Source organism: Pan troglodytes, chromosome 1 (genome assembly GCF_028858775.2).
Source record: "Pan troglodytes isolate AG18354 chromosome 1, NHGRI_mPanTro3-v2.0_pri, whole genome shotgun sequence".
NCBI classification, from domain to species: domain Eukaryota; kingdom Metazoa; phylum Chordata; class Mammalia; order Primates; family Hominidae; genus Pan; species Pan troglodytes.
In genome coordinates this window covers 204,647,259-204,662,528 of record NC_072398.2, presented here as the reverse complement: position 1 = coordinate 204,662,528, position 15,270 = coordinate 204,647,259, and the positions used below count along the sequence as shown (strand labels likewise).

Sequence of the window (15,270 nt, the reverse complement as noted above, 5' to 3'; positions counted from 1 at the left end):
CTTTATATGCAAATTGGAAGCTAAAGAGAGCTACTACTACTGAGTGCCAAGTACCAGATGGTAACATGAAATTTACAGATGAGGGCCGGGCGTGGTGGTTCACGCCTGTAATCCCAGCATTTTGGGAGGCTGAGGCAGGCGGATCATCTGAAGTCGGGAGTTCGAGACCAGCCTGACCAACATGGAGAAACCCCGTCTCTACTAAAAATACAAAATCAGCCGGGCATGATGGCGCATGCCTGTAATCCCAGCTACTCAGGAAGGCTGAGGCAGGAGAATCGCTTGAACCTGGGAGGCGGAGGTTGCGATGAGCTGAGATCGCACCATTGCACTCCAGCCTGGGCAACAAGAGTGAAACTCTGTCAAAAAAAAAAAAGAAAAGAAAAGAAAAAAGAAAAAAACAGATGAGAAAACAAGCTCAGGGTAGTACAGTGGCTTGCATAAGATTATAAAGGCAGGAAGCAGAAGTGGATTCAAACCCAGAACGGTCAGCCTCAAGAGTCCATGCTCTTCCTAGAAACTTTCACTCTGGTAAACAAGGCAGGCATAGATAAGCCAAGGAAGAAGGTGGTACAGACCTACTGCCAAGGGAGGAGTCTGGGCGGAAAGTGTGACTGGAGAGTGGACATAGGAAGAGCTCTCTTGTTGCTGAGCTGCTCCCAGAAAGTTTTCTGAGGTTTTAGGTATATGAAGATGAGAAAGACTGAGATCACGTTGGGGCCAAGTGTTTTTTGAGGTTGGACCCATGGTCAGGGTGAGTGGCAACTTCATACTGTCACCTTGCTCATGGAGATAAGCAAGCGTGGGAAGCAGGAGCTCTGGTCTCATGAGCCCTACTGTGGTCTGCCCTCTGATTCCTGCCTCAGCAAGAACCAGATCATGAGTGGCATTTACCCAGGCACCAGGATTTACCCCATCCCTTCTTCCCACCCAGGGCCTGGCTGTAGATTCCGCAGCAGGCAGACACTCAGTAAACATCTATTTCCTGGGAGGAAAATGGGAGCCCTCTAACCTGGCAGGCCAGTCGTTTGATTTTTTTTTTTTTTTTTTTTTTTTTGAGTCTTGCTCTGTCACCAGGCTGGAGTGCAGTGGCATGATCGTGGCTCGCCACAACCTCCACCTCCCAGATTCAAGCGATTCTCCAGCCTCAGCCTCCCGAGTAGCTGGGACTACAGGCACATGCCACCATGCCCAGCTAATTTTTTTGTATTTTTAGTAGAGACGGGGTTTCACGATGTTGGCCAGTGTGGTCTCCGTCTCCTGACCTTGTGATCCGCCCACCTCAGCCTCCCAAAGTGCTGGGATTACAGGCGTGAGCCACTGCGCCCAGTCCCAATTCAATTGATTTTTTTTTTTTTTTTTTTTTTTTTTTTTTTTTTTTTTGAGACAGAGTCTCAGTCTGTCGCCAGGCTGGAGTGCAGTGGCGTGATCTCAGCTCACTGCAATCTCCAACTCTCTGGTTCGAGCAATTCTCCTGCCTCAGCCTCTGAGTAGCTGGGATTACAGACATGTGCCACCACCCCCAGCTAATTTTTGTATTTTTAGTAGAGATGGGGTTTCACCATGCTGGCCAGGATGGTCTCTATCTCCTGACCTCGTGATCTACCCGCCTCAGCCTCCCAAAGTGCTGGGATTACAGGCGTGAGCCACCGTGCCCTTCTGGTTTGATTTTTTTTTTTTTTAAATAACATTTATTGGGAAAGTCAGAGCCTTATTATAAAAATATACAATTTCACTGGAGAAACTTGGAAAATAATAAGAGCCATCATTTGTTGGGGATACATTGTACTGTGGACCAGCATAACTTAACAACTCTATGAGGCTGGGATCTGTCGTTTAATAGCTGGCTGTTCCTGCTCAAGATACTTCACTTGTCAGAGTCTCAGTGTCTACAAATGTAAAGTAGACATACTAATAGAATCTACCTCCTCGGATTATTGTACAAATTAAATTTTCCATAATGAGGCACCAGCCCCAGCATGAGTGGGGACAACAGCTGAAAAAAATATATACACTATTTTTAAAATTCCTATAATGTTGTTGCATTATTGCTCCTGAAAAGGTGTTCTTCTTTTCTTTCTTTGCTCATTTATTTATTTTTAGAGACAGACTCTGTCTATGTTGCCCAGGTTGGATTTGAACTCCTGAGCTCAAGGGATCCTCCTGTCTCGGCCTCTCAGCCTACCAAGTAGCAGAGACTATACCCTCTTGCCACTGTGCCCGGCTCAAAAAGGAGGAGTTTTTGGCTGGGCACAGTGGTTCACACCTGTAATCCCAACATTTTGGGAGGCCGAGGTGGGTGGATCACCTGAGGTCAGGAGTTCGAGACCAGCCTGGCCAACATGACGAAACCCTGTCTCTACTAAAAAATACAAAAACTAGGCCAGGAGCAGTGGCTCATGCCTGTAATCCCAGCACTTTGGGAGGCTGAGGTGGGTGGATCACCTAAGGTCAGGAGTTTGAGACCAGCCTGGCCAACATGGTGAAACCCCGTCTCTACTAAAAATACAAAAATCAGCCAGGTGTGGTGGCATGTGCCTATAATCCCAGCTACTTTGGAGGCTAAAGCAGGAGAATCACTTGAATCCAGCAGTCGGAGGTTACAGTGAGCCAAGGTCGCATCACTGCACTCCAGCCTGGGCAACAAGAGCAAGACTCCATCTCAAAAAAAAAAGAAAAGAAAGAAATACAAAAATTAGCAGGGCATGGTGGCGGTCGCCTGTAATCCCAGCTACTCGGGAGGCTAAGGCAGGAGAATTGCTTGAACCTGGGAGGCTGAGGTTGCAGTGAGCCAAGATTGCGCCACTGCACTCCAGCCTGGGCGACAGTGCCAGACTCTGTCTTAAAAAAAAAAAAAAAAAAAAAAAAAAGGTGTTTTTCAAAAACAAAATTATAAAAGAAACCAAGAGTCTAAGCTCATCTGATTTTTTTTTTTTTTTTTTTTACCTATATTTCTCTTCCCACATCTTAGAAGGTCTGGAAATCTCTGAGGTCTCCAGGCTCACAAGACTTGAGTGTTGTGAGGGCCTTGGAGACCCATCCGACCACTTCCAAGCTGGAAGGATTCCCTCTGGACTTCTGAGATGGGGTCGCCCAGCCTCATCTTGATCGCATCCAATGGTGGATATTCACTGTCTGATGATGGTGCAAAGGCCCTGGCCTGGGAGGAGGGAGGTCTTGAACAAGGCTCTTTCTGGACCTGTTTCCCACCTGCAGGGTGAGGAAGTAGACCCCAGCTCTGGGGCTAGATGGTTCTGGAAGTCTCTATTCTTTTTTTTTTTTTTTGAGACAGAATCTCACTCTGTTTTCCAGGCTGGAGTGCAGTGACGTGATCTCAGCTCACTGCAAACTCCAGCTCCCAGGTTCAAGCGATTCTCTGCCTCAGCCTCCCGAGTAGCTGCGATTACAGGTGCCCACCACCATGCCCAGCTAATGTTTTTGTATTTTTTAGTAAAGACAGGGTTTCACCATGTCGGCCAGGCTGGTCTTGAACTCCTGACCTCGTGATCCACCCGCCTCAGCCTCCCAAAGTGCTGGGATTACAGGCATGAGCCACCATGCCCGGTGGAAGTCTCTATTCTTTTTTTGAGATGGAGTCTCACACTCGTTGCCAAGGTTGGAGTGCAGTGGCGCGATCTTGGCTCACTGCAAACTCTGCCTCCCGGGTTCAAGTGACTCTTCTGCCTCAGCCTCCCGAGTAGCTAAGATTACAGGCACGTGCCACCATGCCCAGCTAATTTTTGTATTTTTAGTAGAGACAGAGTTTCACCATGTTGGTCAGGCTGGTCTGAAACTCCTGACCTCGTGATCCGCCCGCCTTGGCCTCCCAGAGTGTTGGGATTACAGGCATGACCCACCGCACCCAGCCACAAGTCTCTATTCTTGAGAGTGGACAGAGTCTGCTTTGCTTTTAGGTCATTTCCTGAAAGAGCCTTACAGTTATGACCCCTCTGAGGTTAAAGAGTTTATTGAGTTCTACCAGCTCAGGAAGTAAAAGGTAAATAATAAAGGAGAGAGTTCCTCCAAGTCTCTTTAGCAGAATACAAATCTAGCTATCTCTTCCACCTTCTCCCTTCTCCACCCACATCACCACCACCTTAGACGAAGCCCTCATCATCTACAGCTTAGCCTGATATTTAGAGCCCTCCTATTTTGGGTTCCGCCTTTCTCACGTTCCAGAAACCATCATGTTCTCCCCTACGTTCTGGCCTCTCCTTCCAATGAGAACATCCTCTCTTGCCTTTTCCATTTGGGAAAATTCCCACTCGATCCTTCAACAAGTTCAAATGTCCCCTCCCCCATGAAATCATCTCTGGTTCATCCCCACTCCCCTGCAAGCAGAACCACACTCTAAAATCCACTCTCTAAAAGCCCTGCTGCCATTATAGCATTTCTTTTTTTTTGAGACAAAATCTCTTTCTGTCACCCAGGCTGGAGTGCAATGGCAGGATCTCAGTTCACTGCAATCTCCACCTCTGGGTTCAAGCGATTCTCCTGCCTCAGCGTCCTGAGTAGCTGAGATTACAGGTGCATGCCACCACGCCCAGCTAATTTTTTGTATTTTCAGTAGAGACAGGGTTTCTCCATGTTGGCCAGGCTGGTTTCAAACTGCCGACCTCAGGTGATCTGCCCGCCTCGGCCTCCCAAAGTGCTGGGATTACAGGCATGAACCACCACGCCTGGCCCATTATAGCATTTCTTCTTCAGTTTTGTGATTTTCGTATGGGTCTCCCTGCTGGACTATAAATTCCTCAGGGGAAAGGACCCTCACTCATTCACCTTGCCTGACACACAGTAGGTGTCAATAAATTAATTAAAAGAGTGAATGAGGCTGGACACCGTGGCTCACGACTGTAATCCCAGCACTTTGGGAGGCCGAGGTGGGCAGATCACCTGAGGTTAGGAGTTTGAGACCAGCCTGGCCAACATGGAGAAACCCTGTCTCTACTAAAAATACAAAAAATTAGCTGGGCGTGGTGGCATGCACCTGTAATCCCAGCTACTCAGGATGCTGAGGCAGGAGAATCGCTTGAACCTAGGAGGTGGAGGTTGCAGTGAACTGAGATCCCGCCATTGCACTCCAGACTGGGCAACAAGAGCAAAACTCTGTCTCAAAAAAAAAAAAAAAAAAAAAAAAAAAGAGTGAATGAGCAAAAGACTGAATGGATAGGTGGGTGCGTGGATAGGTGAATGAATGGGTGGATGAAGATTCACCTTGGATGCTGTATGATGCTACTGAATCCCAGCCCTGTCTCAGTGAGGATGAAAAATTCAAGGCGGATCACACTGTGATGTGTGCTATAACTCTCTTCTCCTTCCTCCCTCCCTGCTGTATTCCATTCTATCATTGACCAAGGACATTTGGAGAACCTGGCCTATGTGAGACTGTGCTAGGCCCCAGGGACAGTCATCAAAAGACACTGTGGAACTGGGATGGAATTGTGATCTAAGGTGCTTTGCATGCCTGGTCTTCTCTTGTTCTGCAGGTCTCAGCACACACATTTCCTCTGAGTGGTCTTTCCTGACCACTGACCTAGAATATATCCTCCCCACGTTTCACTTCTTCTTCTTCTCACATTACCCCCTTGATTTCCTGATGCCATTTGTGAACATCTGAAATTACCATTGTTTTTTATTAGTCTTCCCCCACTCAAATATCAGCTCCATAATAGCAGGGACCATGTCTTTATGTCACTGCTGTATTCCCAGTGCCTAGTTCAGTACCTGGTACACAGCAGGCACCCAATAAACACATTCTGCTCTAATAATATTTTCTTACGATCTTTACTTCACTTCACTAATTTTCTCTTCAGTTGTGCCCAATCTGATGTTAAACCTATCCACTGAGTTCCTAATTTTTATTACCATATTTCTCAGTTCTAGAATTTCCATTTGGTTCTTTACTATAATTTTTTTTCTTTTTTTCTTTTTTTTTTTTTTTGAGACTTAGTCTTGCTCCATCGCCCAGGCTGGAGTGCAGTGGCACGATCTCGGCTCACCACAAGCTCTGCCTTCCAGGTTCATGCCATTCTCCTACCTCAGCCTCCCGAGTAGCTGGGACTACAGGCGCCCGCCACCACGCCTGGCTGTTTTTGTATTTTTAGTAGAGACGGGGTTTCACTGTGTTAGCCAGGATGGTCTCGATCTCCTGACCTTGTGATCGACTCACCTCGGCCTCTCAAAGTTCTGGGATTACAGGTGTTAGCCACCGCGCCCGGCCGGTTCTTTACTATAATTTCTAGTTCTCAATCTTGTCCTGCTGCTCAGAGGGCAGAAGAGGAAAATGTCTTTAAGTATAGTAAGCATAGTTATTTGAAAATTTGATTGATTATTCCATTATCTGGATCTTTTGTATAACTTTCTATTATCTGTTTCTGCTTTTTGGTCATGTTGTCTTCAATTTCTTTGAGGGTTGGGCTGTTGTTTCCTGTTTACTCTCACTCCCCGTGGTCCAACCCAAAGCCTAGGTGGGGGGAGTTTGTCAGGGCTCCCCTTTCTTAGAGAATCTAGAACTATAGTTTTTCTCCCATACATTTGTAAGTATGTGAAGATGAGAAAGCTCAGCTCAGTTTCTCAGCTGTCCCCTCTGCAAGTGGCATACTTTTAGGAGGAAAGCAGCTCCATATAAAGGGCTTGCTTCTCTCAGTCCCTTATTTCTTTTCTGCATTGGTAACTTTTCAGTACTGACTTTACTGTTGCCCCATAGTAAATATTTACTGGATGAATAAATGCAGGACTACTAGGCTCGGAGGTGGGAATAGATCTAGATGAATACACGCACTCATTCTTCCGGCAGTCCCTGACACCTACACTGTGCCATGTTCTGTGCTTCGCTGAGTAAGAGAAGTGACAAAATCTAGTCCCAACCCACAAGGGACAGACCATATTCTTGGTAGACACAATCTTTAGAACACAGGTCAACAGAAAGGGCCCTTCGAACATTTAGGAACTTTGAGTTTCCTAGGGAAAGTGGAAAGTTTCCCTGGGGAAGGAGCTTCTAAGCTAAATCTTGAAGAATAAAGAAGAGTTTGCAGTCTGGGCAACATAGCAAAACTCCACCCTCCACCACCCCAAAAATTAGCTGGGCATGGTGGCATGCACCTGTAGTCCCAGGTACTTAGGAGGATGAGGCGGGAGGATTGCTTGAGCCCAGGAGTTCGAGGTTACAGTGAGCTATGATTGCACCACTTGTACTCCAGCCTGGGTGACAACGGCAAGAACCTGTCTCCAGGGGGGAAAAAAAAGGGTTTGCCAGGTAAAATAATTGGAGAAGGGCTTTTCTTGCAGAGGAAATACATGGACTGTAGAAGATACTCCTCAGGGTGTCAGGAGGTGAAAATGAAGCTTCTGAGGTTTGCAAGAAAATGTTTACAAATAAGAGTCTGGCATTTAGTATCCTCACATGCATCTCCAGCATGGGAAACTATAACACGGCTGGCCCCAGGCTCGTCCTGTCTGGCTGCCTCTTTGTAAGAGGGGAGAAGATTGCACAGTGTGATGGAGCTCATTTTCAGCGGAGTAATCTCAGACTTCAACACGGGTATCCTATCTTCTGGGCTGGTGCCCTTCTGGCACAGGACACCTCCCTGACTCTCATGAACCCCAGAATCGCTCACCCCCACAGGCACACCAAAGACAGCTGAGAACTTGAGTCAAGGGTGAGGAGAGACCTCTGGGTGAAAGGGCAGGGATGGGGAAAGAGGGTGATGGATGGCTGGGGACTCCTCCCTCTTCTCTCCCTCCCTGCCCCTCCCTCTCCACTTCCTGGCTTTCTCTCATCAGCTTTGACTCTCAGTTCTTCTTTTCTTCTCTTCTCTTTTTTTGAAATGGAGTTTTTCTCTTGTCGCTCAGGCTGGAGTGCAGTGGCACGATCTCAGCTCACTGCAACCTCCTTCTCCCGGGTTCAAGTGATTCTCCTGCCTCAGCCTCCGGAGTAGCTGGGATTACAGGCATGTGCCAGCACACCTGGCTAATTTCTGTATTTTCAGTAGAGACAGGGTTTCACCATGTTGGCCAGGCTGGTCTCGAACTCCTGACCTCAGGTGATCCACCCACCTCGGCCTCCCAAAATGCTGGGATTACAGGCGTGAGCCACTGTTCCCTGGCCCTTTTTTTTTTTTTTTTGAGACAGGGTCTTGCTCTGTCACCCTGGCTGGAGTGCAGTGCCACAATCATGGCTCATTGCAGCCTGGGCCTCCCAGGTGCAAGCAATCCTCCTGCCTCAGCCCCCAAGTAGCTGAGACTATAGGTTTGTGCCACTATGCCCAGCTAATTTTTTTTTTTTTTGAGAGATGGGGCCTTCCTATGTGGCCCGGGTGGTCTCAAACTCCTGTGCTCAAGTTATCTGCCCACCTCAGCCTCCCAAACTGCTAGGATTACAGGCGTAGCCCCCATGCCCGGCCTCTGTTTTTTTCTTTGGACTCAGCCTCAGCCAGATCTCCCCTGGGCTTGCAACACAAGGCCCAAAACAATAGAAGTGAGGGGAGTTTTCCCTTTACTACCTAGCATGTAAATGAGGCCTAAAGTAGACTAAGGAAGGGAGAGTGTGAAGGGAGAGTGGGCCAGAGCTGGGGTTGTGGTGACCAACTCCTGGGGCCTGGGAGGAGTTTGCGTAGGGGAGGGGGCAGGAGTGGCAGGGAATCAAGACTTAATGGATGAATTCTAGGGCAGCCCCAGAGGTTACATACATGGCTGTGGCTTCAGACAGACCTGGATTCAAGGTCAAATGAGACTGGCTCCACCATTTACGACCTTAGCAAGTCACTTAACATCTAAGCCTGAGTTTTTTCACCAGTCAAATGGGGATAAACATAACACCTGCTGCAGGGCACCACAGAGGGTATCAAGTGAGGGAATGCATAAAGCATGGAGCACTATCCAGGCAGCTGTGGGATTCCTCTCATCCCCCCACCCCTCCCTGGGCCCTCACAGCCACTCCCTCACCCCAGTCCCCTTCCACTGCAGCTTAGTCACCCACTTGTCCCTTCCCTCGCTCCCCTCCCATTCATCCTCAGCTAATACAAACAACCCATCTGCTTGCTACTTTCTCTACCCAAATCACAAAATGCTAGGTCTTGGCTGGGCGCGGTGGCTCATGCCTGTAATCCCAGCACTTTGGGAGGCCGAGGCAGGCAGATCACTTGAGATCAGGCATTCGAGACTAGCCTAGCCAACATGGTGAAACCCAGTCTCCGCTAAAAAAAAAAAAAAAAAAAAATACAAAAAATTAGCCAGGCGTGGTGGCACGCACCTGTAGTCCCAGCTATGCGGGAGGCCAAGGCAGGATAATTGCTTGAACCCAGGAGGTGGAGGTTGCAGTAAGCCGAGATCATGCCAGTGCACAGAGCAAAACTCTGTTTAAAAAAAAAACAAAAAAACCAACAAAAACAAAACAAAACACTAGGTTTTAACAAACTTCAGAAATAATCTATTTCAGTCTTCCCAGTTCCTTGAAATGAGGAACTGAGGCCTAGAGAGGGAAAGCCCAACTGAAACCAGGCTTCCCGATTCCTCACCTCCAGCACCTTCACAGAAATCCACCAACCCTTCCACAATCTAAACATTTCCCAAGCTTTCATTCAGAACCTGCAGCCCATCTACAACCTTCCCTTGAAACATAAATCTATCCCAGCCCTTCTCCTTCGGCTCCTATACCCTGCCCCAATCTTCTTTAAACAACAAACTCATTTACGGAATATCTGCTATGTTCTGGCTCTTTTTAAATTGGTTATTATTACATGTAATCCGGCAGTTCTTTTGTTAAAGGGTCAGAGAGGTAGAGTTTCCGGCCCAGGGTCTCAGAGCTGGTCAGTGATTAAACCAGGATTCAGCCTGCAGGATGCATGATTCCAGGCCTCGGGCCCTACTTACTCCCACCGTTGCCTCTGGATTGACCTCTCTCCTATCTCGTACGATCTAGCCTGCTCCCCAAGCCAGGGCCTTAGAACCTAGAGCCTGGTATTATCCACCCCCAGATCTGCAGAAAGGAAGCCACACCCCTCCTCCACCTTGTAAGCCCTCCTTCCTCTCCCTACCTCACCCCGCCTCCTCTGCCTCCTGATTCAAAAGCAGCTAAACCAAAAGAAGCCTCCAGACAGCCCTGAGATCACCTAAAAAGCTGCTACCAAGACAGCCACGAAGATCCTACCAAAATGAAGCGCTTCCTCTTCCTCCTACTCACCATCAGCCTCCTGGTTATGGTACAGGTAAGAGCAACGCCTGGCACCACTGCCAGGACTCCCCAAAGTTGCTTGGCATGGAGGGAGGGCATACAGGATGTAAGCTCCCAGAGACCCAGCCTTCTCTCCTGAGAGCACAGCAGATGGACTCCAACAGGAAAACTGCGGACACAGCGGGCCTGGCCGCCCAGCCTTCCAGCTCTTCTGGCTGGGGCTGCACTGCTTGCGGGCTGCCCTGAGAGAAACCTGTATCCACAGCTGGGGAGCACTTACAGGGTGCTAGGCACGTTGGGGCACCCAAGGGGTGTTGTGGAATAATAGAGAACTAAGAGACTTGGGAAGACAACCCTGAGTGAGGAAGGCATCGGCCCACAGGGAGTCTGGGGAGATGGTCCTTTGGGGAGAGGCCAGGAGATGTCCAAGTGGAGCCTGCTGTGGTTATGGAGGTGACAGGGGACACTCCAACCCCCACTCCCCTGCCAGAGAGAAGCCTGGATGTTCAGGAATGCAAAGAAGACAGGACTCTCCCATTTCAGAAACAACTGGAGTCTCAAAAGCGACTGCTATTCCAGGAGGCAGCTTTGGTAGCATCCCAGGTGCCCAGAGGGGAGTCAGTACAGCAGACCGGAGCCATCAAGTTCTTGATCAAGAACAGCTTGATCACCATCAAAACCAGCTTAATCTCCATCAAGAACAGTTCTAGTTGCAGCTCCATCAAGCATTAAGGACAGCTCGATCACCATCTGGCCACTTCCCCACCCCACATCCAGCCACCCACGCTTTGCCAAGTGCTTTCTCACTCAGCCCTGGCTCATGTGACCTTCACAACTGTGATGAACTTCTCCCCACTCAGAAGATGAAACTGAGGCTCAGGGAAGCTAAGCCCTTTGCCAGGCTAGGAAGGTCAAGGGCCAGGGCTCCCCTGTCTCCCTCTATGCCAGAAGGGCTGGTGGCTGGGGAGAGGTGAAAAGAAAGGTTCTGTGACCGGGCACGGTGGCTCACACCTGTAATCCCAGCACTTTGGGAGGCCGAGGCAGGCAGATCACCTGAGGTCAGGAGTTCAAGACCAGCCTGGCCAACATGACAAAATCCCGTCTCTACTAAAAATACAAAAATTAGCTAGGTGAGCCGGGCGCGCTGGCTCACGTCTGTAATCCCAGCACTTTGGGAGGCTGAGGCGGGTGGATCATGAGGTCAGGAGATCGAGACCATCCTGGCTAACACGTTGAAACCTCGTCTCTACCATAAATACAAAAAGAAATTAGCCGGGCGTGGTGGCGGGCGCCTGTAGTCCCAGCTACTCGGGAGGCTGAGGCAGGAGAATGGCGTGAACCTGGGGGTGAAGCTTGCAGTGAGCCGAGATCACGCCACTGCACTCCAGCCTGGGCGGGCGACAGAGCAAGACTCTGTCTCAGAAAAAAAAAAAAAATTAGCTGGGCGTGATGGTGGCTGCCTATAATCCCAGCTACTCGGGAGGTTGAGGGGTAGAGGTTGCAGCGACCCGAGATCATGCCACTTCACTCCAGCCTGGGCAAAAGAGCGAAACTCTATCTCAAAAAAACAGAAAGTTTCTGTGAAAGGGGGTGGGCAGGGGCAGTGATCACCTCTGTCCCTGCCTGTGTCAAAGCAGGAAGCAGTCAAACATCCTGACAGGACCTTGTGGAAGAAGTAGTGGTCACATGGGGCAGAACTGAGGACTGTTTTATGGAGGTGGGCGGATGGAGGGCGGGGAGGGTAGAAAGGGGACTGCATCTTTAAATAACAAACACGCTATTCAAAAGTCCCCTGAGGGCTGGGTACGATGGCTCACACCTGTAATCCCAGTACTTTGGGAGGCCGAGGCGGGTGGATCACCAGGTCAGGAGTTCGAGACCAGCCTGACCAACATGGTGAAACCCCGTCTCTACTAAAAATAGAAAAATTAGCCGGGCGTGGTGGCACGTGCCTATAGTCCCAGCTACTCAGGAGGCTGAGGCAGGAGAATCACTTGAACCCGGGAGGTGGAGGATGCAGTGAGCCGAGATCGCATCACTGCAGTCCAGCCTGGGTGACAGAGTGAGACTCCACCTCTAAAAAAAAAAAAAAAAAAAGTCCCCTGATCTTATCCCACTTCTCCTCCTGCAGATACAAACTGGACTCTCAGGACAAAACGACACCAGCCAAACCAGCAGCCCCTCAGCATCCAGCAACATGAGCGGAGGCATTTTCCTTTTCTTCGTGGCCAATGCCATAATCCACCTCTTCTGCTTCAGTTGAGGTGACACATCTCAGCCTTAGCCCTGTGCCCCCTGAAACAGCTGCCACCATCACTTGCAAAAGAATCCCCTCCATCTTTGGGAGGGGTTGATGCCAGACATCTCCAGGTTGTAGAAGTTGACAGGCAGTGCCATGGGGGCAACAGCCAAAAATAGGGGGGTAATGATGTAGGGGCCAAGCAGTGCCCAGCTGGGGGTCAATAAAGTTACCCTTGTACTTGCAGTGGGGTCCTGCTTGTGGTTACTGGACATCCCTACGCCCCAAGAGCCAGCTGTGCAGCAGCACCAGGGAGTTTCCCATGTCCCCATCAGCAGGGAAATTGGCACCAGGGAGCAGCCCCCAGCTTCCCCACCTAAATTCCAATGCTGAGGGCCCTTCACCTTAGAAGCACATTGCAGAGACAAGGCCCAGAACCTGGCAGCCTCACCAACCCTGCAGTTGCGTTTGCTTCACCCATCCCTGGGTGTTTGGGAATGATGGTACTAGAGATGCCACCACCCTGGACATCCCAGGCTCAGAGAGCCCCTATCCCACTACCTGGGTATCTTCAGAATGACAGATCCAGGGAAATCCCCAGTCCCAGGGACACCCCTCAACAAGGTATTTAGATCCCCAGCAAACCAGCCCCACAGGCATCTGGGGCTGGAGAAGGATGATGGGTGGCTGTCTACCTCCCACGCTGGCCCAGGGGCTGGGAAGGCAGGAAGGGCAAGCAGCTGCTCTGACCACTCCCACCCTCCTGGGCTTGAGGCATCGGAGGTGGGTGCTGCAGAGATGGAAGGGAGCCCCAGGGCACCCCCCAAGGGCCCCTCCCACCTTGGCTTCTTCCTTGAGGACTTCCAGGGACAGAGGGAGCTCCCCCTCTTCTATGTCCTGCCCTCTCTGAGCTGGGTTAGAGACCTGGATGCCCTGTCCTGGCTTCTCTAAGACCAGAGTTGGGGTGAGTGCAGCAGAGCCCTGGGGGCACAGCCCTTTAGGGTGTGGCTCACACTCATCTCCCATGCCTGGCCCACTGCACCCCCATCACACTAACCTCCACGTTTTCATCCTGGACTTGTATGCATCCCTAGAATATTCTTTCTCTGCCTCCTGGAGCCTGGCTAACTCCTTCCCACCCTAATATCTCAGCTGCAGGTCCCTGATGTGTGCAGAGGGACATTGCAGCCTGCCCTGCACTTGTGGGGGTGATGTTCCTGCTGTGTGAGTCCCTCTACTTCTTTCCTCCCTTCTCATGGATGCATCACCCTACCTGTCAGGATCCTCTGTGGGACTGTGTGTTCCCTAAGGACAGGGACCAAAAGGCTCAGTTTGTGTCTGTGCCCGCACAGCCTAGGGCCCCACCCCGCTCAGAGCCTGCTCTCACAACACTTCATTTGGGTGGCTGCGCGAGACTACACTCCCCAGTTAGTCTGGTCCCAGGGCGCCCTCTGATGGCAGAAGGAGGCCTAACATCTGAACCCCAAAGCTGGGGCGTGGAGGGAAGAAGCCAGCCTGAGCGTCAGGGAAGAAGGCAAGTGAACAAATCCCCACCCCACCCCGAAATATCAAGGTGCACAGAGACAAGGGTACCTGGCAGCATATTAGAAAATAGCTTATGTTACAACAAAAACCCTATAAAAACATTCATCCCAGCAAAAGCCTCCAGGGCTGGAGGTTGAGGGGAAAAGGTTCAAAGCACATGGATAGTCCAGATCTGGGATGCCCTGTCCTCATCCGGCTCCCATAGCACCACGTGGTCCCGGTCGTAGCCCCGGCCTCCTGGGGGTGGGATGGGGATTAAAAGATAGGGAGATAGTCAGAGAGAGCTGGGACTCCATGGCTCTCAGCCCCCTCAGGAGCCCTCTTCCCCATACATCCCACCTTACCCTTCACGTCCAGGATCTGGCCTTCGAACATCTGGCTGCAGATGTGGCCCGATTCACTGATGCTCCACGTCTGGCGCGGCAGGCGGCTCTCGGCCCACAGCACCACCTTGGAGCCTGGGCTAGGGGGTCCAATCACCTGTAGGCTCATGGTGGGGGCCATCTGAGGCCCCAGGAGGTCATCAGGCATTGTTCCTCCCCACAGGGACTCTACTGTACCCAAGAAACCCTTGACCCATCTGCTCTGAATCCTGGCTCTTAGGGCCTGGCTCTTAGGGACTGTGGCCCTGGGCAAGTCTCTTAATCCTCCTCAGCTTCAGTTTCCTCTCGGGGATGGAAATCCCCAAATGCTGGCTTTTGTGAGGGTTCAGTGTGAGAAAACATAAAAGGGCTGGAAAAATATTAACTCCTCCAGGAATCCTTCCATGATTGGCTTCCAAAGCATAGGCTTTAGCATCAGACAAATCTCTACACATTTACTAGCTGTGTGACTTTCAGCAAATTACCTAACCTCTCTATGCTCTGGTTTCCTCACCTGTAAAATGGGGAGTATAAAAAGACCTGCCCCACGGTACTCTAGACTAAAGATTATAGGAGGCATTTGTGTGAAGAACTCAATGCAGAGCCTGGCATGTGGTCAGCCATCTCTCTCATTCTAAGTAAAAGACAAAACCTCTCAATGGCCTACAAAGACCTACAGTCCTTATAACCTTTCTGGCCTCATCTCCTGCTACCTCCCCCTTACTCAACTCACTCTAGCCACCCAGCTAGCCTTGCTAGCCCAGAAAAATCCCAGGCATGTTCCTTCCTCAGGGCCTTTGCACTGGCTGTTCCCTCTGCCTGGAACACTCTTCCCTCAGATATCTGCACGGCTGCCTCCCTCAAATGTCATCTTCTTCGGAAAGGCTCCCCTACCATACCTGATACTTTCTATTCTCCTTTTTTTTTTTGAGACAGAGTCTCCCTCTGTTGCC

The 15,270-nt window shown here is 50.2% G+C and overlaps 2 protein-coding genes across 3 annotated transcripts in view; one reads left to right on the top strand and one right to left on the bottom strand.

The window, feature by feature from the left end:
* Positions 1–10,046: 10,046 nt before the first annotated feature.
* CD52 (CD52 molecule) lies at positions 10,047–12,656 on the top strand. The gene is made up of 2 exons (XM_001142336.6): positions 10,047–10,205; positions 12,303–12,656. Exons 1-2 carry the CDS (start codon positions 10,152–10,154, stop codon positions 12,432–12,434), a joined length of 186 nt encoding a protein of 61 aa, XP_001142336.1. The 5' UTR covers positions 10,047–10,151; the 3' UTR covers positions 12,435–12,656.
* Positions 12,657–14,000: 1,344 nt separating this feature from the next.
* Positions 14,001–15,270, bottom strand: part of CRYBG2 (crystallin beta-gamma domain containing 2) — a 29,098-nt gene continuing 27,828 nt past the window's right edge. For both annotated transcript variants that reach the window (XM_016956837.4, XM_054664226.1), the window contains 2 exons: positions 14,300–14,459; positions 14,001–14,192 (listed from right to left, as the gene is read on the bottom strand). In XM_016956837.4, coding sequence (XP_016812326.3) covers positions 14,104–14,192; positions 14,300–14,459 — 249 coding nt within the window. In that variant the 3' untranslated portion in view covers positions 14,001–14,103. The remainder of the gene's footprint in view (positions 14,193–14,299; positions 14,460–15,270) is intronic.

What these genes read in the sequence shown, in the direction of transcription:
- CD52 (XM_001142336.6), top strand. Translation starts at nt 10,152, where the DNA reads ATGAAGCGCTTCCTCTTCCTCCTACTCACCATCAGCCTCCTGGTTATG. An exon ending in GCCTCCTGGTTATGGTACAG is followed by an intron (nt 10,206 to 12,302) that starts GTAAGAGCAACG and finishes CTCCTCCTGCAG; the next exon opens with ATACAAACTGGACTCTCAGG.